A 24,311-nucleotide genomic window follows, 5' to 3' on the forward strand; every position below is an offset into this window, starting at 1 on the left:
CAAAGTGATTAGAGGTAAAGTGTACTGGTGTCTGCAATTTACTTTAAAATTCACCAAATATAAGATGGATTGGTAGGTAGATAGATGTTTAGAAAGGTGACAAAGCAAGTGTATAAAAAGATTAATTGTACAATATAGGTGGTGTGTATATGAGTGTTCTCTTAAAAAAATTCTTTCAACTTTTCTATATGTTTGAATCTTTCACAATAAAACATTGGGAAAAATCAGGACACACCACTACACAATCACTAGGATGACCTTAAAAAGTTTGGGTTTTTGTCTTTTTCAAGTGTTCTCTTCATTAAAAGTTCTGACATAGTTTTGATGAAATGGGTTAAGTTACATTAACTACTACATCACCACTTTTATTCAAGTAATTGGATAATTACTTGGTAATAGAGAAAGGAGAAGGGAAGAGTTAGACAGAAAACCTCAGCACAGTTCTGTGACTGCAAAGTCAGAAACCTTCAAGACAAATAATTACAATTAACACAATTTGCCACTGGAAAAACTAAATCTCTGAACTTAATGTATAAACAGAGTATAGTCTCCATTTCACATGCTGTTTGCCCTGCTAAAATCTTACACCTCTTTTTTCTCTCCAGGCAATTACTTTTGATTTTTTTCGTTCTCTTTGACCTCAGCAATATGTTCCCTGTTTACATTATTCATGGAATCACGAAGGGTCACCCTTGTCTGTCCAATCCCAAAACAGTTTGGCACTTTTTCAAATTGTTTTGCTTGAGTTGTACTGAAGTGGTAACCCGCTGACGCAAGCACACAGTCCAGCTACTCTTGTGCTCTAGTCAGGCCAAAAAAACAAAAAGATAAAATGAATGAAAGTGTCTTTCAGTTGCTAAGCAAAGGAATAGTTGGTAAGGAACAATAAAACTTTATAATTTTTTAAGTCCTTTGGTAAAATGTGGACTCACTGAGACATTTATACCTTAACCGAGAATAGTACTAATTAATCAATTGAGGTCATTGAGAACAACTGAAGATTTAAAATGCCCTTCTTAAGTGTCCACCAGTGACTGGTACCAACCATGACATGCTGTGCAAAACCCTTGCACTTAAGAAACATAAGTAACATAGCTAGGAAGAAAAGTTGGAGAGAACACCAGGACATGAGCAGATTCACACTGCAAGATAAAGCAAAAGGAAGGTAAGTGCCAAGGACCAGATGGAATGAAATCATGTTCCCCCTGGCTCTCTTGCCCAGCCTGAGAAGCCAGGCCAGGGGAGTTTGTGATCACGGTACAGGAATGGGGACTATTGCTCAGTGCTAAGCTGCCCCATCTGTCAGAATTGCTATTGTATATGTTGCTTACTCCCAATTTTGTATTTAATCATAGATTCTTATCTGAAGCTTGGTGGCTTTGGAAGCTGACTCATATTTTGTTCTGCTTAAGACTTTCACTTCCAAGTACACAGTCAGGCTTTGTTTGCCCAGTTTTGTTGTTTACGTGGTTGAATGCTGTCCCCAGAAAGATGTACTCTGGAGCTAGTATGAGGTCAATGACTTGCCTTCAGCATTCATAAGGAAGTTCTGAAGTTTCTGTTTCAAGACTGTGACATGTCAGCGTGTGCAACTCTAGTCTGATGCCAAATGCCTTACACCAACAGGCTTCTTTCGATCTTGGTGTGCAAGATTTTCCTTGTGGCTATTAACCTGTTGCCATTAAGAGAAACAGAAAATTATGAGACTATGGTCTGTAACATAGGTTGTAGGCACAAATATAATTAGAACTGTAACACAACACTGCTTTTGGTTTGTTAGTATTTTTAAGTATGTTGGCTTTTTTTTTCTTTTTTTTAATCTGTTTTCTAAAACTGTGCGTTCAACTCCTGATTTTCCATTCAGTCCAAGATGATGCTTCCTGACTGCTCAGCTGGAATCTGGATTTGCCTTCTTTCATTTGGTACACTTTTGAACCAGTGGCAAGTCTTCTTGTGGGGAATATTTGGGGTAGCAAATTCTAATTTGGCAGCGTCCTAAGGACATTAATCAATCAGAAAATATAAATGAGCAAATCATTTCTCAGATGAAATGGTTCGATTGAGAATACTATTGAATACTATTGAAATAAAAACGTCCAAATGTTGACCAAACTAAAAACACATGTACAATTCATAAGATCCAGGGTACTATTGATTTTGTTTTTAGATGCCTTTATTAGGCTTGATCTTTTTTTTTTTTTTTTTGCGGTACGCGGGCCTCTCACTGTTGTGGCCTCTCCCGTTGCGGAGCACAGGCTCCAGACGCGCAGGCTCAGCGGCCATGGCTCACGGGCCCAGCCGCTCCGCGGCATGTGAGATCTTCTCGGACCGGGGCACGAATCCGTGTCCCCTGCATCGGCAGGCGGACTCTCAACCACTGCGCTACCGGGGAAGCCGTATTAGGCTTGATCTTTAAGCCTTTATAATTTAAGTAATTGTCAGTAACTTATCAACTGTTTTAATGCTAATGAGTTCATTTTTACTACTTGCTCCCTGACTGATGGCAGAGCCCTCTCCATTGCCTTCCTCATTTTTATTATATGCTTCCATAATACGTTGTTGTGGAAAATATTGATTCAAATTTTGGGTGAAAAATTATAAGTGTAATTTATATCGTTATCATGATATAAACATACATAGTACTCAGATATTTAAATAACTGAAATATTCCTCAGATAAAAAGCACACTTATCCTGGTTGGCTATTGGTAATAAGAGAAGACCTCCCACAGGAAACTTTTTAAAATGTTATTTATTTTTGTTGTTGTTTGTTTTCAGTGCTCATTCTTTTGTCCAAAGCGCTAATGATTAAGACTTGAGAATTCAGGAAAGAGACAATACTTGATTTCTGCCAAATGGATTGAAGAGAATGGTAATCTTGAAAATATTAAGCTAGTATGAGTTTTTGAGTAATTCGTTTTAAAATTCATGTATGGTGTTTACCGTTACCATTGTCTGTATTCAGATAGTTTAATCGCCCGCCATCTGTGACTTCTCAGTGATAATGCCTAGTAAAAGAGCCTATTTTAAAAGCCTTCTATGGAAGAAAGTAAGCCTTGCAGACAGGACAGGCTACACAATTTGTGAAGCCCAAGGAAATTGGAAATGTGGAGCCCCTTGTTCAAAAAAACCGGAAAAAGTGCCATTAAAGGTACTAAAATATGAATCTTTTTTTTCTTTCTTCCATGGTCTGTCTCTCAGCTTGTAGTGGTGTTTGCATTTGCTAGGTTGGGTCATGTTCCTTCAGGCAGGTGGGTACTCTCAGAGCACAGATTCTCATGGGCCCCTGGTGGTCTCACCCCATGGCTCAGGCATAAGCTGCCCAACAGATATCAGGTTTTCCCTCCTCCAGCCACTTGAGATGCTGTGCCTTGGCCAGAGGTGGGGAAGTGAGCCAGGCATCTCCCCTTCCTATAGCCCCATGGCCCCAACCCACACTGGATGGGAATTGTAGCCTCCACCCTGGAACATGATAGCTACCTGGATCAGAGGTGGACAAGAAGCTTGCCCTTGCCCGGTGCCCACCAAATGCTCTGAAGCACTGCCAGCCCTGGGCAGGACAGCTGCCTCCATGCCCCCGCCTCATAACCAGTGGGTCCCATGGTCATGGACCTTCCTCCACATCTCTTTTCCTATAAAGTAATTTCTTTCATTAGATCCAATTTTGTGTAGGATTCCATTATGAATAATTAAGCATCCCATATATCATTGAAGTGAAACCTGTAGGCAGGAAATGTAAACCCATATTGGAACAGCTGTCTGATAATTTATTTTAAAATGTTTAATTGTTATTATAGGTTTTCTAGTTGATTTCAATGAGACAGCTGATGCACTATAAGATAATTTATCAGAATTGGAAGTGTAAGTACTTGTTTCTCTTTGAATTCTGTGTGTCTAGCCCAATGCCTGATATTGTGCCCCACCTCAAGATGCCATGGGATACATGCCATCCCTGACCCTTTCCACATCCATACCCAGGGGCACCCTGCCTGAACAGAAGCAGAGAGCAGAAAGCTGGAGCCTGGGAGGAGGAGACTGCAGTGTAGCCATCCCTCTGTGCATGCGCCATTGTCCCACCAGGCTTGACTTACAGAACACAGATTCAAAGGTAGAAATATTAAGAATTTCAAGGTGGCAGTTACAGAGCATAAAACCCCAGGCTCTGAGAGTGACATCTATGAAGCTGCCTGCAGGCTAAACCAAATCTACCCATAAAATAATAAGATAATGGCTAACATCTGTTATGCCAGGCACTGTTCTAAGCACTTTACAGGTATTAATTCATTAATCCTCAGAAAAATTTATGAAGTATGTGCCATTGTTATCTTCATTTTATAGATGAAGTAACTGGTATCCAAGGTCACTCTGTAATAAAGGGTACACTGAAGATTCAAACCCAGGGAGTCTGGCTGGGTTTGTCCAACAGCGATCCTCGTTGGACAACTGAAAGAGTGAATAACTGAGACATTCACTCAAAAAGCAAATCACACTTGTAAGCACTGTGCAATGTTGGTGGCTTTGTCTTAAAGCAAATTTCTAGAAGATAAAATCCTGATTGATTGCAGGTACCTTGGGTATTCTCTAACAGGCTGTTGCCTTGGTCTAGTTAGAGCATCAAAAGCAGCTATCAAATAAACAGGCTTCTCTCGGGGATTTGTGGATGCTCCTAGAATTGTGATGTTTTAAAACCTTCCGTAGATGTCTACTCCAATCCCCACCCAACTTGTCCTGCCCAAGGTTATGCAGCTAATTAATGACAGAGCTGGGCCTCAGACCTCTTTGTCTCAGAGAAAGAAGTGGAAAGAAAGTTGCTGGACACCTCTGCCAGGCAACATTCTTGGTAAATACTTAGACCCTTCCTTGAGAAGGCTGCACTGGGAAGAAAAGTGTGTGAGGCAGGAAGAAAGGGGGCTGTCTACCAATATCTACCACAATGTTGACTTTATTTTCTTTTTGTCTCCCTTGTTAAAGGTGATGTCATGTTTCTTTGTGTAAAAATACTAGTGTTGACTGCAGCCATTTCATCTTAATCATAATTGCTATTATAAAGCCACTATTTTGATTGAAATTGCTATTATAAAATCTTGACACTATAATGGAGAAATTGCTGGGTCAATTTGTCCAACCCATCCCTCCAAAATAAGAGAATTCAAAGACAACACGCAGTGTGATTCCCTGATGCATGTGCCTTCAAGTTGCCAGCAAGATAGACCCTAAGAACTCTCATTAACTTTATTTGCGGGATTTTCAAGGGACCAGGCCACAGGCCGTGACGGTTGCTTCCTCTACTGACTTTCTTTTCCTCCAGAACGTAGTATGTCACCATAGAAAAATATGGGATAAGAGCTAAGGCTAACCTGTTTATTTAACCAGTTTATTGAGGAATGTCAACTCAGGAGGTATACATATTAAACAATTTTATTTGTTCTCGTGGTAGCTTTCAACTGGCTTTGTCAAATCTTTTCCTGTCCCTTAGGTATATCTTTGTCATATTCACCAACTTTGGGGCCACTTGTTTACTAAAACTTAGCCTCTAATGCAGTTTAAAATCTCATCTGCCCTCTACCCAGTGCAGGCTTGAACTGGGATCCTCACTGTTTGAAGGGTGGAGAGGGATTGGCGAGCTGTGTCTGGTTCTGAAGATTCTGGGTCTCCCTGCTCTTTGCAGGGCCTGGCTTCTCCAGTGTGTTGGACCAGGGAGAATGGAGTGGTAACAGGGCACATGTTTCTTTACACAGCTGCCCACTTGTAGAGCCCTCTGTCCATTATGCCTACTTCTCTGACTACATCTGAGGCCGGCATCCAAATCCCAGCCCTCTCAAAGCCTAGATAGATGAGAGTTTCAGAGAGCCCTGTAGGGTGTCCACACCGTGTTGTTTTCTGAGGTCAGAGCATAGCAGTCGTGCCACCTCCTTCCGTGCCCACAGTGGTGTGCCTCGCCAGCCTCTTGCTGATTGTCTCCCGTTGCCAGGCAGGTCATCATCTCGGGTAGAGCACCAGCAAGCTGACTCAAGTGCAACTCCACCTTGTCCCACAGGAGTTTCCTGCGAATGCAGGCTGCTCCACCACTGCCCTTCTCTCTGCCCTGCCCTTCTTCTCTAGCTCTGTCTGCCTTGGTCAGATAGGCACAGGACGGATTAGCACATTCTCTGCTCACAGATCACCAATGGAGAATGAAATGCTGATGTTTTCATCTCACAGGTACAGCTAGTCCTTGAGTTAGTCTCTCGGAAACCCTGCTAGCACCTTCGAAACTAGCTTCATAGAATAGAATCTCCTTTCATCACAAGCACTGTACTTCCCACAAAGACCAGCGGCCCCATCAGTCTTGCCCACCTTTCCCCAAATTTTTATATGGAGGTTGGGGTGATAGCTGTGGTACATTTTGCCACCTTTTAGGTTTGAGAGGTGTCCGGGCCCAATTGCTGAAGACTCTCTTTAGGTCTCACTTAGTCCCTATTGTTGTCAAGGATGGGTCCATCCTGTCAAGCAACAATAAAAGTACCACTCACCGTGCTGTTATATTTATATGCTGGTAGAAGGAATAATTTTTAATTCAGAGCAAAGTCTTTGAGAAGTCCTTGGCACACAGTAAAAACTAATGTTCATTCCCTAGCCCTTTCAGAAAAAGGCTGAGAAGATTTAACAAAGGAGGATGGGGCATCAAATAGACTTTGACAAAGTGGATAGGATGGAGAAAAGATATTTCAGCCAGAAGGAGCACATGAACAGAGGATGGGATATGGAAAGTTGGAGAGCAGACTGGGAAAAGTGAGTAAACTTTTTGTTAGTGGAAAAGCAGGATATAATATCAGAAAAGCAAACTGGGAACATCAGAACAGGGTGTTATTGAGGACAGAATTAGGGAGCCTAAACCCAGGTACAGTGGAAAGGCTTTTCAGAAAAGAGAAAAGAGCAAGTTTGGGGAAGTTGACTATTAGGCAACATGCAGAATGGCGTAGAAGAAAGGAGACCAGGGAAGTAGTATTATAACAATTTAAAGAAGAAGAAATAAGGAAGGTGGGGTGCAGGAGAGCTGATGGAAAGGGAGAATCTAAGGAATATTGGGATCATCTGTGATTTCTGAGGGCTAGTCTTATAGGACAGGATATGCCAGCATGTCCCACATGCACGCTTCATAACACTAATGCCGTCAGATGTACCAAGCCAACAAAGGATTCTCTGATCCGATGAGCTGAGGAAACTCAGGATAATATAGCCCCCACTTAGAAATTTGTAGTTAAAGTAACAGCAATCCTAAAGACACACACACACACAAACACACGTAACTTTGTTTAACCTAGCATTTCCCAAAATTATTTGATCATAGAACTCCCTTGTTTGTGACTCCTATCATACAGAAACAGTGTTCCAAAAAAGACACTTTGAGAACCACTGCACCATGTTACATGTTATGAATAGATTGACATACGGATTTGTGTGTTAATATTGTAAATTTCTTTAGCAAACAATAAAAAGCAAAAGCATAATCTATGATAAATTCTGTTCCTGAGTAGAATAGTTCCTCTTGGACTCTCTAAGCTTGAGCTATATCTTTTGAGACTTGACCTTGTCTCATATTCAAAATAAAGTATCTTTTTGTAGAATAAGACCAAGAATGAGTGGCTCCAATTTTATAATAATTTCTGGGACTGACTTTTGTGGCCATAAGATTTAAGTACATCAGTATCTGTGTCCTTAGCTTTGGGCTCAGAAGGAAAAGAGCTTTATTTTTTAGAGTGCATTTTTATTTTAAAGTGAGCACATGTAAAGCAAGGGTTTTGTCTGGGAAAATAAGAGGAAGAAAGCTGTCTCATTTGTTATATTGTTACACATAATAACTGCTAGCTGAAAGTGTGTTGGATTATGAAAGTACGGCAGATATTAATTACACATTATACACAAAGAAATTTGAGACTTAAATATGGTAATTTATTGGTTCAAGGTAGCTAATTTATGACAGACCCAGGACTTGGGAGAATCAGGACTCATGGTTTTTCTAATAAAGCACTCCTCTGAAGGAATAAAAGATAAAATGACCCCTTTTGCTGAATGGCAAAAGGTCCTTTCCTTTGTTTGTAAATTATTCCAAACCTCTAAGGGGGCCTAGCCACAAATGCTGCTGTGTTCACACTTTTTCTTGGACAGAGGACCCTCCCTTCCACACAATTACTTAAGTCATTGAATGTGGTGAATGTGTCTTTCTTGCCTTTACACTTTTCACTGTATCCACTGAAGAATATCAAAGACTAGTAAACTCCAACTGTCAGGGCAGGGATTATGCCCAATTGAATAATAAAGAAACTGAGGTAATCAGCAGCATCTTATTCATATACCTCCAGTATATTTTTTCACTTAAAGAGACTCATCTATCTCAAAAATAGTAGTGCCTGTGACCTTAACTCAAGCTTGAACTGTTGCTACATTATTGTTTTTAACTTATAAACGAAAGCTTATGAAAGAAGCAAACTTTACTTCCAACAAAAGAAAAATGGCAAAAATGGTTTTAAAAGCCATTTGCTTTATATCTTTAATAATATTCAAATATTAGGTTAATAAGAAGAAAAATGTGATTTTGTTTATCATTTTTCTCATATTACATATTTTTGATGTGTCATTTATAAAATCTGTTTCAAACTTATTTTGCCACGATCAGATTTATAGTTGTTTACATATCTGTTCATTCTGAAAAGTATTTTTAATAATAAAGAAGAATATATAATCTGTTAAAACAAAGGATGGTTACCTCAGAGAATGTAACTAGGAAATTAGGAGTAGAGAGGGGCACTTGTAGTTGTTTGCTTTATATTTTTTTATTTTATCTTTTATAGTATTTTATCATAAGCCTATATTACTATTATGATTTTTTCAAAGTTCATAAAAATTGGTTTTAAAGAATGAAGGCACATAATTAGCTTCGTGAACATTTACACTTTGTCAAAAAATTAAGTATTTGAAACATACAGATATACAAAAGCTTCTATGTACCCATCACCCAATTGTGACAAACATTAATATTTTACGGAAGTAAAATTTTTAACAAGTAAACACCTCAAACTTGCCCTATGGACTTAGAATAAATGTGAGTTCTTAGCCTTTCCTGCCTCAATCAGCATCGTTATAGAAAATGGCATATGCTGCCATAGCGCTGTCTTATGCCGTGGATCCCTGCTACAGAAAACTTGTAACTATTGGTTGCTGGGCAATGGACAAAACAGCAAACCCAGCTCCCTTCACTTCTCCATTTATTTATCTAGATTAATGATGTAGACCATCATAAACAAACAAGATATTTGTTATATAAATAGGATGGCTAATGCATTTCAGGAAATTTTAAGATTTTCCTTAGCATTCAATGTGTACTTTCAGTGCTTTTAACCTTGAAAGAGATATAGATTGTTTGGAAACCAAAATTAAAGTTAGATTGAAAGAATATAATGTGATTTCCTTAGCTCATGATAAATAGATTCACTATGAATCTTAGGAAAGGTACATTGTGTTTTCTATTTGAATTGTTTCCTAACAAATAGAAAGAATAGAATAATTCATGTATGGAATAATAAATAGAATACTTCATTTATATTAAAGCACAAAATAATCTTACCAGTTAAAAGAGAAAATCTCAAGTTATTCTTGGCTCTCATTCTCTACCAAGCTTCAAAGGATAATCAAATCCAAAGGAAATTTTTTTAACCAGCAAAGCAGAATGTTATAATGACAGTTCTTTACTTTATTTTATTTATTTATTTATTTTTTTTGTGGTACGCGGGCCTCTCACTGTTGTGACCTCTCCCGTTGCGGAGCACAGGCTCCGGACGCGCAGGCTCAGCGGCCATGGCTCACGGGCCCAGCCGCTCCGCAGCATGTGGGATCTTCCCGGACCGGGGCACGAACCCGCGTCCCCTGCATCAGCAGGCAGACTCTCAACCACTGCACCACCAGGGAAGCCCGACAGTTCATTTTTGAATGTGCTTGTTCATCTATAAGGGCTAAGAAAGTTATAAATGCCATGTTTAACCATTTTATAAGGTATGATATCTACTGGCAATTGTAACGGTTACACTACACCATATTAACAGTCAGTACAAAAGTTCTACCATCTCTAAGCAGGTTGTTTCCACAATTAGTATCTGTGTACTAAGTTAGCAATAAAATATATATGGACCCATTTCCTCAGATTCTACCTCACAGAGGTGTTACAAAAATAAAATGAAATAATATGTAATCATTTTAGGAGCAAAATGTAAAATGCTACCCATGAAAAAATGTCTAATAAAAATAATAATAGACATCAATATATTCAGGTGGAAATTAGGCTTCAGATCTCAAAAAAGATTTTTTTCATTATACCCTTCTACTCCCCTTTTGTTGTCTATCATGGTAATTTATATAGTGGGAAGGCTTTGACACTTTCTGTATGCATAACTGCTTCAGTTACGTGATGAACTGACCCACTTACTAATATAATTCAAAATAATAACTAATATTTGCTAAATGCTTCCACATGCTAGGCGTTATGCTAATTTCTTTACGGGTTTAACCCATCTGATTTTCATAAAAACCTTATGAAGAAGGCATTAATGTTAACCTCAGCTTACAGAAGGGAAGAGCCAGTCAAATTGTGTGCTCAAAAACTACTCAGGGGCTTCCCTGGTGGCGCAGTGGTTGAGAGTCCGCCTGCTGATGCAGGGGACACGGGTTTGTGCCCCAGTCCGGGAAGATCCCACATGCCGCGGAGCGGCTGCGCCTGTGAGCCATGGCCGCTGAGCCTGTGCGCCCGGAGCCTGTGCTCCGCAACAGGAGAGGCCACAGCAGTGAGAGGCCCGCGTACCGCAAAAAAAAAAAAAAAAAAAAAACTACTCAGGTGGTGGAGCACCTACCTCATTCATAATGCAGGCTCTGAACCCCCATGTTCTGTCACCTCTCACAGCCAGCACGGGGTCTGTCATCAGGTAAACACTTCTTGCATTCCTACTGCCACAGCTTGGGATTATACCCGCTTCATCTCATCCATTGCCCTGGATTTATAACTGAATACGGCAGTCCCCCATTATCAGCGGGGATACATTCCAACACCCCCAAGGGATACCTGACACCAAGGATAGTACCAAACCCTGTATATACTATATTTTTTCCTGTACATACATACCTATGATAAAGTTTAATTTATAAATTAGGCACAGTAAGAAATTAACTGTAACTAGTAAAAAAATAGAACAATTATAACAATATACTGTAATAAAAGTAATGTGAATGTGATCTCATGATCTCTCTATCTCTCCAAATATCTTATTGTGCAAATTTAATGTCTTTTCCATCTTAACTGAGCATTTATCATGCACCATGGCCACAACTTTTGCAGTTTGAGGTAGGACAGCAAAACTAGCACAAATTTCTTTTTGTTTTTCCACAATTTCGTAGATAGAGGATTCATTCTTACTGTAGACCTTAGCAACCTCAGCATACAAATATTTTTTCTTATTAGGTCTAGAACTTTCACCTTTTCACTTATAGGGAGCGCTTTATGGCTTCTCTTTGGCAAATTGGGATTGCCCAGCATTACTACTCCTGTGTTTTGGGGCCATTAAGTAAAATAAGGGTTACCTGAATACAAGCACAGGGATACCCCAGACAGTCAGTCTGAGAACCGAGAGGGCTGCTAAGTCAGCGGTCCCCAACCCTCTTGGCACCAGGGACAGGTTTCATGGAAGACAATTTTTCCACGGAGTGGGGGTGGGGGTTGGGGGGGGTGTATGGTTCAGGCAGTAATACGAGCGATGGGGATGGGCAGATGAAGCTCGCTGGCCTGCTGCCCGCCTCCCGCTGTGCAGCCCCCGGGGGGGGGGCGGGGTTGGGGCCCCCTGTGCTACGTTACTAACAGGCTGGGTTCACTGGACAAAGGAATGATTCACATCCTTGATAGGAGGGAGTAGGAAGGCGCAAGATTTTGTCATGTTATGTAGAATGGCTTGCAACTTAAAAGTTACAAATTATTTCTGGAATTTTAATATTTTCTGATTGAACCCGCAGAAAGTAAAACTGCGGATAACGGGGGATGACTGTACTTCCTCGGACCACATCTCATCTCCTCTTTTGATTCAGTCACTTCACCTGCTCCTTACATTCTAGGACAGAGGGTCTCGAAGGGTGATCTGAGAATCAGCAGCATCAGCATCACCTGGGAACTTGTAGAAACACAAACTGTTGGCAGTGGACCCAGCAGTCTGCATTTTAACAAGCCTTCCCAGCGATCCTCCTACATGAGTTTTTAAAGAACAAGTTAAAATACCAATAGATAGCGATATTCAAATGTGACATGTTTATCTACAAATATCTTAGGCTGTATTTATTGCTTGCTGAACTCCCTCCTCTCTGTGCCAGACCACAAACAAATCCATAATTTGCATGATTAGTATCAACATTTCCATTTATTTTGAATGTACAGCACATATTTATCTGAATTTTTACTCACAGAGTTCCCATTTCCTTAATCACTACCACCACAGCCCAAATTCTGAAAACAAAAAAAAAGAAAATTTTTCTTTCCAAATTCTTAGACATACTTTGCTCTCAAGTTGCCAAGAGAAGATTTAAGAAAGCCAATTTTTTACCCAAAGGCTATAACGTTGAAGGAATTATATAGACATCATTCTAAAATTTGCACTGGATTATCTGATTTGGCTCTCTGGCCTAAAGTTCACCAGATAATTTCCAGGGCTATAATTCATTTTCACTTATGAGACCTTAGTCAGTTGTTGGGAAAAAGATCTTTTTTCCCCTCTCAAGTTAATCCAGTAATGCTTCCATGTACCATTAAACTATTGGCACATTCTACTCCCAGAGGATAGATTTTGTTTGGCATCCTGAGGAATTTTGATATATTTAAGAAGGTGAGAAGTACACATTGGCATCATTTAAACAACATAAGTCTAAACCCAAATTAGCTGCTACATGCCAAAAATGCGAAATGTGCCAACTGTTTAATAGTACACAATAACTGTTCAACTACATAAGTTGATTTCAGCAAAACTGTTTGGTGTGTGTTTTATCCTGAATCATTTAGATACAATTATGCCTTATGGTACCTTAATAATAGAGGCAAGTTGTCCATGACTTTTGCGTAGCAGATTTAAATAATATTGAAATGATAGTCATACCAGAGTTGAATAAAATGTAAGAATACTGCTTTAATTCAAAATGCCATTTCAGCAGCTTCTATGCTGCCAAGAAATGTGAAATAGGAAAATAAAGTTTGAGGTTGATGATTGTTGACAGTGTACCTCTTAACTTCCTTTAATAGAATAAAGTTGGACTTTTAGTGAGTTGGAAAACATATTACACATTTTCTTTTATTTGCAGACTTTGAAGTATATATATTATTCATTTTATCAACATTTATTGAGTGTGTGTGTATATATAAACATATATAAATATATATACATACACACACATACATGGGATGCTATGCAAACCATGGTTGGAAAGATAAACATAGAAAGGTAGATATGACGTAACCTTCTTTAGGGAGCTTACTGTCAAATGCGGAAGCCATGCAACAAACACAAGTACTAACTTTAACACAAAGCAGGCAGTGCTAGTATTTTAATATAGGTAAAACCCAAATGTTAGTGTGGCATGAGAGAGTAACAGAATTTAGGTGGTGGTAGGGGCTATGTTAGAAAGGATCACCTGGGAGCTTCATGTGACTGGTATAAGCAGACTTTAAACATTGATCCCCATGGTAGGGAAAGCAGAGGAATTGAAGCAAGCATAGAAGCCACAGAGTGTGGGAAGGGAAAGGCGGAGGGGAAGAGGCTGCAGTTATAGAAATAAGGTGTGTTTCTCTCTGTTACCAAATCAAGGGAAGAGAACTGGATGCAATTTTACATAACATGTAGGATATATTTGAGATGATCATAATATATTAGTTTCATGGCCTGCCTAAAATTCACTCTGGGTAACCTGGGGTCACTCACTCCCAAGAGTCATCCTCCAGACAGCCAAAACTGAGGTTCCTTGAGGAGGTAGTGTGACTTCCATTCTGGAGAGACTTGACATCGGTAGTAAGTCACCGTGGATAGAGGAAAGCAGCAGTGGTTTTAAACGTGAACCCCAAAGAAAAAGTCACAAAAACAAACGCTCTAAATTAGGCTGCTTCTCTCATAGGCAACCCTTTGTAGTGTGCCCCAGGGTGAGTAGCATGAGAGGTTTACTTATTTAACAATGATTAATGATTTTTGCAGGCAACCTAGGAGCCAGGTAGTAGAAAATAAAGTTGGGAGATAAATTAGTAGAAAGTCATGACAGCCTTCTTTATATTTAATGCCAAACAACTTTCTTCAGGACGAAGCAAATTAAAGCATAAAAATTATTGCTTAAAATTATATTTGGACTATATCCAAAAAAAAGAGCTTTCTTGTAACATGCAAAACAGAATATTTTACAATTGTAGATTACAGATTTTTTCTTAGAGATAAGCAGCTGAAGATAGTTTTAGAACATCCTCCAATTGTTTTCTTTTTCTGCAGTGAACAGGTTCTTTAGTTGTGTTCCCTCACGGTAGTAGTTAATATTATTATATTATTCTCTTATACATCTAAATAAATTCCTCTTCAGCAGAGTAAACCCAGATCTTATAGCATAGATTTCTGGTTAACATTTACTTTAATGAACACTAAAATGTGAGTATTATCGGTGTCTTCCCCACCCCCACTCCCATCAGACTATCTCTGTTACCCTCAGTGAACTTAAAAATATAGTAGAGCAGAAAAGGCTAGTAGATAAGAAACAGCCACATATAATGAAATGTAAATTGTGCAGAGTAGTCATATGATTATAGCTCAGCAAGGAAAGTCAATTAGGTCTAGAATAAAGAAGGTGCTAGGACTTGGCCAAACCTGAAATGTGGTAGAATTAGGAAAACCCTGAAAGAGGAAGGTCCTCCTGAAAGAGAAGGGTGCAAGTGAAAGCACGGAGGTTTGAATGACAATGGCACACTTGGAAACAGTCTAGAAACTGGCCTGACTGAAGGAAACTTGTGTTGGGGAAAGTAACTGAGATGGGGATGATTTGCAGAATGCCTTGCAACCAAAGAGGAAATGGAGAACCAGTGTAGGTTCTTGGCAATATGCTAAAAGCAACATTTAATAAATATTAGTCTGGTGGAAGTATACAAGATATATTGGTGGAAGCAGAGAAAAGAAGGATGCAGTTATTTTAAGTGTGAGGCTATGAAAGTGTCAAAAACTATAGTAATGTTAGACCTGCGCGGTCTCCTAGGAGTTTCGACTTGCCCAGGAAACAACAAGAGTCGGAAGTCGATGCAAAACGCAAGAGGTTTATTGAAGGCCGGTGCACCGGGGTTCCTTGGTCCTCACGCAGGAGGTCAAAGAAGGAACCCTTTTGGGCGCGAATATGTCAGTTTTATAGGTTCCCACTTCCCCGTATGTAAATTATAGATTTGGTTGTGTTCTCCTGCTGATTGGTCCCGGCTTAGGCTCGGACCAGAGAGGGAACTTGTCCCCAGCTGCCTGATTGGTCTTTGACAGACACCTTTTTTACATTTTGTTATCTCCCTCCTTCTCCCCAGCTGCCTGATTGGTCTTTGACAGACACCTTTTTTACATTTTGTTATCTCCCTCCTTCTCGGAAGGGGGCCGGACATCCTGGAAATTCACCCATTGTCTAAGAAGCCCCTATTGTCTGGAGAGTTCTTAATCATTAGCTGGAACAATGTCCCTCGAGTCCCACATTCCCCCCTTTTTCTTGTGACTATTGATTCCAATCATGGAATCTCAACCTTCTGTTCGTAAACTTTGGTACTGTTGTCTTAACATTAGAACTTGTACAGTACTGATACGTTCTCTAATAAATGCTATCAAGCGATTTAGAACACATGGTCCAAAAGTTAAAATCAACAATAAAACAATAAGAGGTCCCAACAGAGTAGAGATTAAGGTGGTAAACCAGGGGGACTTACCAAACCATGATTGAAACCATCCTTTTTCGTTCTCTCTCTCCCTTTGCCTTTTATCTAAGCGTTCCCTTAGTTTATCCATGGTTTTGGTAATGGTTCCTGAATGATCAATATAAAAGCAACATTCTTCTTTTAGAGCGGCGCATAATCCTCCTTCCTTAAGAAACAGCAAATCTAGGCTGCAACACCATTTCTGAAAGTGAGGTGAGTGATTCCTTTAGTTGAGTTATGGAACTTTCTAATGCTCGAAGGTCGATGTCTACAGCCTGTCTTAAACTTGCATAATACTGGGGTTGTTGTATGAGGGCTGTGGTTCCTGTTCCTATCCCGGCAGATATTCCTAGTCAGTCAGTAAAGGCAGTAAAACCAAAATTATAAGTCTTAGGTTCGTAGAAGCTTGAGTTTGAGCGGGTTGTCGGTTCTTTGGGCCCGCCATCCTGATGATGCCGTCGCTGGTGCAGCCTTCACATGTGAAGCATGGATCCAGGCAGCGATGCCGACGGACATATACGGAGTCTCCGACTTGGAAAGGATGAGTTTCTCCCGGTGTTCCCGGTTGGTAGGCCTTGGCGAGTTGGGACCATATTTCTTTCTGGACCAATTGGAGTCCCAGTAGCCTATCATATAAGTCAGTGTTATTTTGACAATCAGGTTTTATTTCTTTTCCTAAAGTGAGGAGGGGAGGCGGGGCACCATATAATATTTCAAAAGGAGTAAGATGGTATCGGGAAGGTGTATTTCTAACCCGGAATAGGGCCAAAGGAAGGAGCACCGTCCAATCGGTACCGCCACTCTCCAAGGACAATTTAGTTAGGGTCTCTTTTAGAGTCCTATTCATTCTTTCTACCTGACCTAAACTTTGGGGTCTATAGGCACAATGTAATTTCCAATCAGTCCCCAAATATCTGGCCACATCCTGACTTACCTGGGCGACGAAGGCTGGACCATTATCAGACCCTATTACCTTTGATGCTCCAAATCGAGGAAAAATTTCTTCTAAAATCTTCTTGGCTACTACAGCAGCTGTTTCTTTCTTTGTTGGGAAAGCCTCTATCCATCCTGAAAAAGTGTCTACAAAAACTAAAAGGTATTTATTACCGTACCTTCCAGGACGCACTTCGGTAAAGTCCACTTCCCAGTAAGTTCCTGGGCGGTCCCCCCTGAGTCTCTTTCCAGTTTCAAGTTTCCCTTTGTGAGCATTTACCTGTTGACATGGGACGCATTCCTGCACAATTTGTTCAGCTAATTTTGTCATTCCAGGGGTTTCGTACCCGGCTTTTTGTAACAAGGCTACCATCTTTTTAGTCCCCAAATGTGTCCATCTGTGCATCTGTTGTAACATGGATTCTGCTTGCTGAGGGGACAAAGTTCCTTTTGTTGTGGCCGGGATGATTTCTTCATCGCGGCCTGGTTTTTCAGGAACTTTATCTGACAGTCCTAAAATGACTTCTCCCGATGCTATTTCTCGGGCCACTTGGTCAGCCATATTATTTCCCCTAATTATTGGGGTATTTCCTTTTTGATGTCCAGGGCAGTGGATGATACTGACTTTAGTAGGAAGCATGAGTGCAGTCAACAAAGCCACGATTTCGTCTTTGTTTTTAATTTCTTTGCCACCTGAAGTTAGTAGCCCTCTCTGTTGGTAAATGGCACCGTGGGTATGAGCGGTAGCAAACGCATATCTACTGTCTGTGTAGATGTTTACTTTTTTATTCTCTGCTATCTCTAATGCCCTCGTCAGGGCAATTAATTCAGCTCGTTGGGCTGAGGTCCCTTGTGGTAGCGCCGCTGCCCATATGACTTGATTTCCGTCTACCACGGCTGCCCCAGTTCGACGCTTACCTTCCTCCAGGAAACTGCTCCCATCCGTGAACCAGGTGAAATCAGCATCAGGGAGGGGCAGGTCCATCAGATCTGGCCTACTGCCGTGTGCTGCGGCTAGTACTTCCTGACAATCATGTATGATGGTGGAGCCTTCCAAGTCAGGATCAGGTAGCAAGGTGGCTGGATTGAGTCCTGTGGCTGGAGCAAACTTGATGCGATCTGAGTTTAGCAACAGGGTTTGGTAATGGGTCATCCTGGCATTAGTTAGCCACCTATCCGGTGGTTGATGGACTACATTTTCCAGGGCATGAGGAGCTGTTATCGTTAGATTTTGTCCTAAAGTTAGTTTGTCAGCATCTTTGACTAGAACGGCCACTGCAGCGATTATCTTTAAACAGGTGGGCCATCCTGATGCCACAGGGTCCAATTTTTTTGACAAATAAGCAACTGGGCGATTCCAGGGACCCAATTTCTGAGTCAATACTCCTTTTGCAATGCCCTTATTTTCCGCCACATATAAATGAAAAGGTTTGGTTACATCTGGCAGTCCTAGGGCTGGAGCTGAAAGTAAAGCTCGTTTGATTTGGTCAAAAGCCCGTTGTTCCTTATCGCCCCAAACGAAAGGAGTGCTGTTTTTGGTTAGGGGGTACAATGGGGCTGCCAGCTCAGCAAACCCTGGAATCCATAGTCTACAGAATCCGGCCGTGCCCAAAAATTCTCTAACCTGCCTGGCGTTTTTGGTAGCCGGAATTTGGGCCACCGTATCCTTTCTGCTCTCCGTGAGCCATCTTTGCCCCCCTTTTAATAGATACCCCAGGTAACTGACCTGTTGTTGGCATATTTGTGCTTTCTTGGCTGAGGCTCTATATCCCAGGGTTCCAAGTTCCGTTAACAGTTTTTCAGTACCCTTGATACAATCTTCTTGGGTCTCAGCAGCTAATAAAATATCATCAACGTATTGGAGTAATGTTACCTGGGGATTTGATTCTCTATATAATGCCAAATCCTGATGGAGGGCTTCATCAAAGATGGTCGGGGAGTTCTTAAATCCCTGAGGTAGCCGTGTCCATGTCAGCTGACCAGACATTCCCGATGTTGGATCTTTCCATTCGAAAGCAAAGTAGGGTTGGCTCAGGGGAGAGAGTCTTAAACAGAAAAAAACATCTTTAAGGTCCAAAACAGTATACCACGTATGTTGAGGTGGAAGAGTGCTCAGGAGGTTGTAAGGGTTTGGAACTGTGGGGTGGAGGTCTGCCACCCGTTTGTTTACCTCTCGTAGATCCTGCACCGGCCGATAATCATTTGTTCCTGGTTTCTTTACCGGCAGGAGAGAGGTGTTCCATGCTGATTGACATCTTATTAAGATGCCCAAGTCTAGTAGCCTCTGTATATGGGGACGGATACCGTCTTTGGCTTCTCTACTCATGGGGTATTGACGGACTGTTATTGGGGTGGCAGTTGCCTTGAGTTCCACTAGCACCGGGGGCCGATTTTTGGCCATCCCCATTCCGGCAGTTTCTGCCCAGGCTTGAGGGAACCGAGTTACCCAATCAGTAACATTAACTCGTGAGGATGAAGGCTGCTCGTATAATTTATATTCATCTTCTAATTTTATAGTCAATATTTGAAGTAACCTTCCCTTATTATCAGTTATGGTGGGACCTTCTGGCTGAAAGTGGATTTGAGCCCCTACTTTGGAGAGTAAATCTCTTCCCAGCAAAGGATAGGGGCATTCCGGAATAATCAAAAATGAATGGGTTACTCGTCCAATCCCAAGATCTACTGTCCTTCGTGTGGTCCATGAATATTGTTTATTCCCAGTGGCTCCTTGTACCCATGACCTTTTAGCTGAGATAGGACCTTTTGAGTGGAGAAGGACGGAGTGCTGGGCTCCGGTATCTACCAAAAATTGAACAGGTTCCCCCTCCACTTTAAGAGTTACCCGGGGCTCGGGGAGAGGGTTCGAGCCCTGACTTTCCTAGTCTTCTTCTTTCAATGTTAAGATTTTGTTTTTGGTTGGCCTTCCTCCATTCTTTTTCTTAGGGCATTCTCTCGCCCAATGTCCTTTTTCTTTACAGTAGGCACATTGGTCCTTGTCTAATGGCCGCCTTCTGTCTGCCGTTCGCCCTTCCTGCCTATTTCTATCCCCTATATTTCTTCCTCCAACCACAGTGGCCAGTATCTTACTTAAATTCCTCTCCTGTCTCTTATCCCGTCTTATTTCACGGGCTTCCTGCTCTTTCTGCTTTCTTTCTTCCTTCTCTTCCTCTGTTTCTCTTTTGTTATATACTTTATCTGCCTCTTTTACTAACTCCTGAAGCGAAAATCCCTGCAAGCCATCTAGCCTCTGTAATTTCTTCTTAATATCAAGGGCCGCTTGATCTATGAAAGCCATTGCTATAGTAGCCCTATGTCCCTCCGAAGTTGGATCATAAGGGGTAAAGCGTCTAAAGGCTTCCATTAAACGTTCCAGGAACACAGTTGGCGATTCCTGGGGCCCCTGAGTTACTTCCCTTACCTTAGCCAAATTAGTGGGCCGTCTGGCCGCTCCATGGAGACCCGCCACCAGAGCCTGGCGATACATTTTCAGGCGCTCCCTACCTTCCGGGGCATTGAAATCCCAGTTTGGCCTGACGAGTGGGAAACCAGCATCAATCTCGTTAGGCAGCTGGGTAGGTTGCCCATTGGCGCCTAATACATTTTTTCTGGCTTCCAAAAGAACCCGTTGCCTCTCCTCAGTCGTTAGGAGAGTCTGGAGCAGCTGCTGACAATCATCCCATGTGGGCTGGTGGGAGAAAACAAGAGATTCTATTAAAGCGGTAAGGGCCTGTGGATTTTCGGAAAAAGTTGGGTTATGCATTTTCCAATTATAAAGATCTGCAGAGGAAAAGGGCCAATATTGGAGAGGTCTATTCCCTTGGCCATCGGGGGGGCCATATTCTCTAAGAGGTAGGGCAGTGGAGTCCGGGGAGATAGCCCTCCGGCTCCTAGTGCCCACTGAGGGACCCCTTTCTTCTTCCATCATGGATGGTTCCCTTGGTGCCGAGGGCAGTGGAGCTGGGGGTCCTCTAGGTGGTAGGGGATTCGGGGCCGGAGGATAAGGGGGTGGGGAATCCAAAAGAAGCAAATCGGACTGCGGGTCAGGATAAATCGCCTTCGGTAGATCCGGGGCGTCGGGTAGCTTCTCCGTGTTGGGGTTTTTCTTTAAGGCTAATATCTCCGACGCTGCTGATGTATGCGCGGACGTACCTGTTGAGGAAACAAAGGGCCGGACCCACGGAGGTGGGGAGAGAATTAAATCTTCCCAGACCAAGACATATGGTACTTGGTCTGGATGTCCGTGGGGATCTATATTAAATATCTTAGACTTCAGCAGCTTAATCTTGTCTAATAAAAAGGATCCTTCGGGGGGCCATCCTATCTGAAATGTTGGCCATTCAGAGGCACACAAAGTCTGCCACTTTCCTTTCTTTACCTCTACCGAAAAATTATGGGCTCTGGCCCGAACTTCGGTCCAATAGCTTAGGGTAAGGGAAAGAGAAGTCGTCATAGTTTGTCCCATTGTCGTCCGTCAGAGAAGAAGAATAGACCACAATACAGAAACAGTTAAAACTCCACGAAACACATATACGTATGGGCCACCGCGAGCTCGCTTCAAAACCGAAACTTCTTCAGATGGCAGTTACCACCAAGGGAACTGCCGAAACCGAGTGAAGGGGAGACAGAGTTTGCCTCTCCTTCCAGATGAGCCACCAGGGCGTCCCCTAGGGCTCATGGACGCCGGCTATTAGCACGTCTGCCTAGCCAGAGGTCCGATACAGATTCCATAATAAGCCGATTCTTACGGCTTTCCTCCGATAATGGCCCACAAAGAACAAGGGACAAACAGACAATCAAGCTCGAGCTTACCTGGTACCTCCAACTCCCGATGTTCTTGTGGTCCGGGGCGAGTGGAATCCCGGACGAGCCCCCAAATGTTAGACCTGCGCGGTCTCCTAGGAGTTTCGACTCGCCCAGGAAACAACAAGAGTCGGAAGTCGCAAAACGCAAGAGGTTTATTGAAGGCCGGTGCACCGGGGTTCCTTGGTCCTCACGCAGGAGGTCAAAGAAGGAACCCTTTTGGGCGCGAATATGTCAGTTTTATAGGTTCCCACTTCCCCGTATGTAAATTATAGATTTGGTTGTGTTCTCCTGCTGATTGGTCCCGGCTTAGGCTCGGACCAGAGAGGGAACTTGTCCCCAGCTGCCTGATTGGTCTTTGACAGACACCTTTTTTACATTTTGTTATCTCCCTCCTTCTCCCCAGCTGCCTGATTGGTCTTTGACAGACACCTTTTTTACATTTTGTTATCTCCCTCCTTCTCGGAAGGGGGCCGGACATCCTGGAAATTCACCCATTGTCTAAGAAGCCCCTATTGTCTGGAGAGTTCTTAATCATTAGCTGGAACAATGTCCCTCGAGTCCCACAGTAAAAGTGAGGAAGGAAAGAAAGAGATGCATAAATTCACTTCCAGTAAATAATCAACAAGACTTATACACAGATTAGTTATAGAGTGAAGAAAAATATGATAAAAATGCAGCTGTTCTATATGGCCCTGTATAGTCGCATTTGGCTTTTCTGAGAGCTATTTCTCACATCAACTTGGACCTAAATCTTATACATATCCACACAGGTACTACTCCAAATTACTTCCTCTGTCAGTGATTTCTAATTCTAACAAATGATCTTCAAAACATCCATTATTTAATTTCTAATTATAGTCTATCAGAAGAATTTGGAGGCTTTTACAGGTATTTAAACAAGTTCTCTAGAGTATAGGTAAAAAGAGGAAAGGAATTATGGGTGAGGGTAAAAGGAAAGAGAAAAAATACTCAGAAAAATAAATACATCAATTGAACCACATAGTAATTCCTGCAGCTAGAAAATAAAACTAAATATGGGTGATTTTATTGAACATCATCAGAGCCATTTAAGCTGCTTTATTCCCTGTCAGCATCGGTGAACCTTTATGGCTTTTATAATATTGATACAGGTACTTCCTGGCGGCAGATGGGTCAGTTGGTAGTTACTCTTCTCCCAACTTTGTTGCTGGCACAATAGCACTCCCAGGAAGGGAAACCGGATTTGTGATGGATCTCATCCCCGATATGAATAACAGAGGCTCCCAAGGGTCACCATAAGGCCTTTTCTGGACTCTGGAGAAACTTAGGTTTTTCAGAGCACTGAAACCTCCAGGAAAGCAACTGCCTTCTTAAGACGTGGTTAAACTCGTTCTCACTCAAAAGCATCTCTCTCTTCCCTGTCACAGTGGTCTTTCCCTCAGGCTACCTGCGATGCAGTCATTGGTTTTTCAGAGTCCTTGATTGTCTTGCCTGAAGGTACAACCTGACCCAGATAGATGTGACATGCCCTTGTCCTGTTGCTCAGTTCACTTCCACAGAGGTTTTCTTCCGTAAAAAGTATTAGGGTTTTTTGTTGTTTTCGGTTTTGTTTTTACATTTTCTGCTTTCTGTCTGATAACGCTGAATCCTCAGAGTGAGAAATGTATACTTTCTGACTTCTCCTTCCTGCCAGAGTATCTTTCTGATAGCATGTTTCTCACAGGGCTCATTTAAATGTCTTCTGTGGTGAAAGCCAGGCTTTTGTCTCTAGTCCCTGTGGTTTCCCTGATTGTTCAGTTCTATGTCCATATTTAGTTCCCTGCATTCATGATTCACCTCTCCTTTCTCTAGCCTTTAGGCAGACATGCATTTAACTGAAATATGCAGAAAGAACATACCTCTTCTGAAGACCTCCACAGAAAAGAATTCCTCATCCTCCAATATTTAATATCTCACTGTCAGTATCTCTACATTTAAACTATATAAAATTTTAAAGGCTCACAGAACCTAGGATATCACCATGTCCTAACCTTTTATTTTATGTATGAGGAGATTAAGTACTATTCACATTCCTAAACCCTCCTCAACTCACGGTAATATGTACATTTTAAATGATGACTTTCTAACAAGTCTACTGGTAGAAATTGACTTTGACACCTATTTGTGAAGCGGATTCTAGCTTGGCTGTATAGCCAAGAACAATGCCCAAAGCTCTTTTAAGGACTTAATTTATTTCAAGCATTAATTAAGTTCTTACTTTATGTCTAGCATTCTTCCAACTTAAAAATTAATTTCAAACACTACATTTATTCTTCTTTCCAACCCCCATCAATCACACGTCCTCTCCCAGGAGGGAGGAAAATCTAGGAGAAGGAGGGGACCCAGAACTAATGTTAGGGAAGAGAAGCACAGGAAACATAGCTGCTACTGATACTAGATGGTGGGGTTGGGGAGTGGGGTGGGGAATGGCATAATCCCTGTCAGAAAGGCTGAACTGGGAGGAAGAGGAGAAAGATTGCACACCCAGAGTTTGACATTGAATAGACACTCAATATTTTTGAATTAATAAAATGAAATGAGGGCTTCCCTGGTGGCGCAGCGGTTGAGAGTCCGCCTGCCAATGCAGGGGA

General features: G+C 41.7%; 2 protein-coding genes across 2 annotated transcripts in view; one reads left to right on the forward strand and one right to left on the reverse strand.

Moving 5' to 3' along the window:
• ELP4 (elongator acetyltransferase complex subunit 4) overlaps positions 1–24,311 on the forward strand; it is a 252,163-nt gene that overhangs the window by 193,570 nt on the left and 34,282 nt on the right. The window lies entirely within an intron of this gene.
• LOC138414146 (uncharacterized) lies at positions 16,440–18,886 on the reverse strand. The gene is made up of 3 exons (XM_069540915.1): positions 18,773–18,886; positions 16,901–17,611; positions 16,440–16,592 (listed from the first exon to the last, which is right to left on the reverse strand). The coding sequence occupies exons 1-3, from the start codon at positions 18,884–18,886 to the stop codon at positions 16,440–16,442; spliced, it is 978 nt and encodes a 325-aa protein (XP_069397016.1).

This window comes from Delphinus delphis, chromosome 8, assembly GCF_949987515.2.
Source record: "Delphinus delphis chromosome 8, mDelDel1.2, whole genome shotgun sequence".
Taxonomy (NCBI): Eukaryota; Metazoa; Chordata; class Mammalia; order Artiodactyla; family Delphinidae; genus Delphinus; species Delphinus delphis.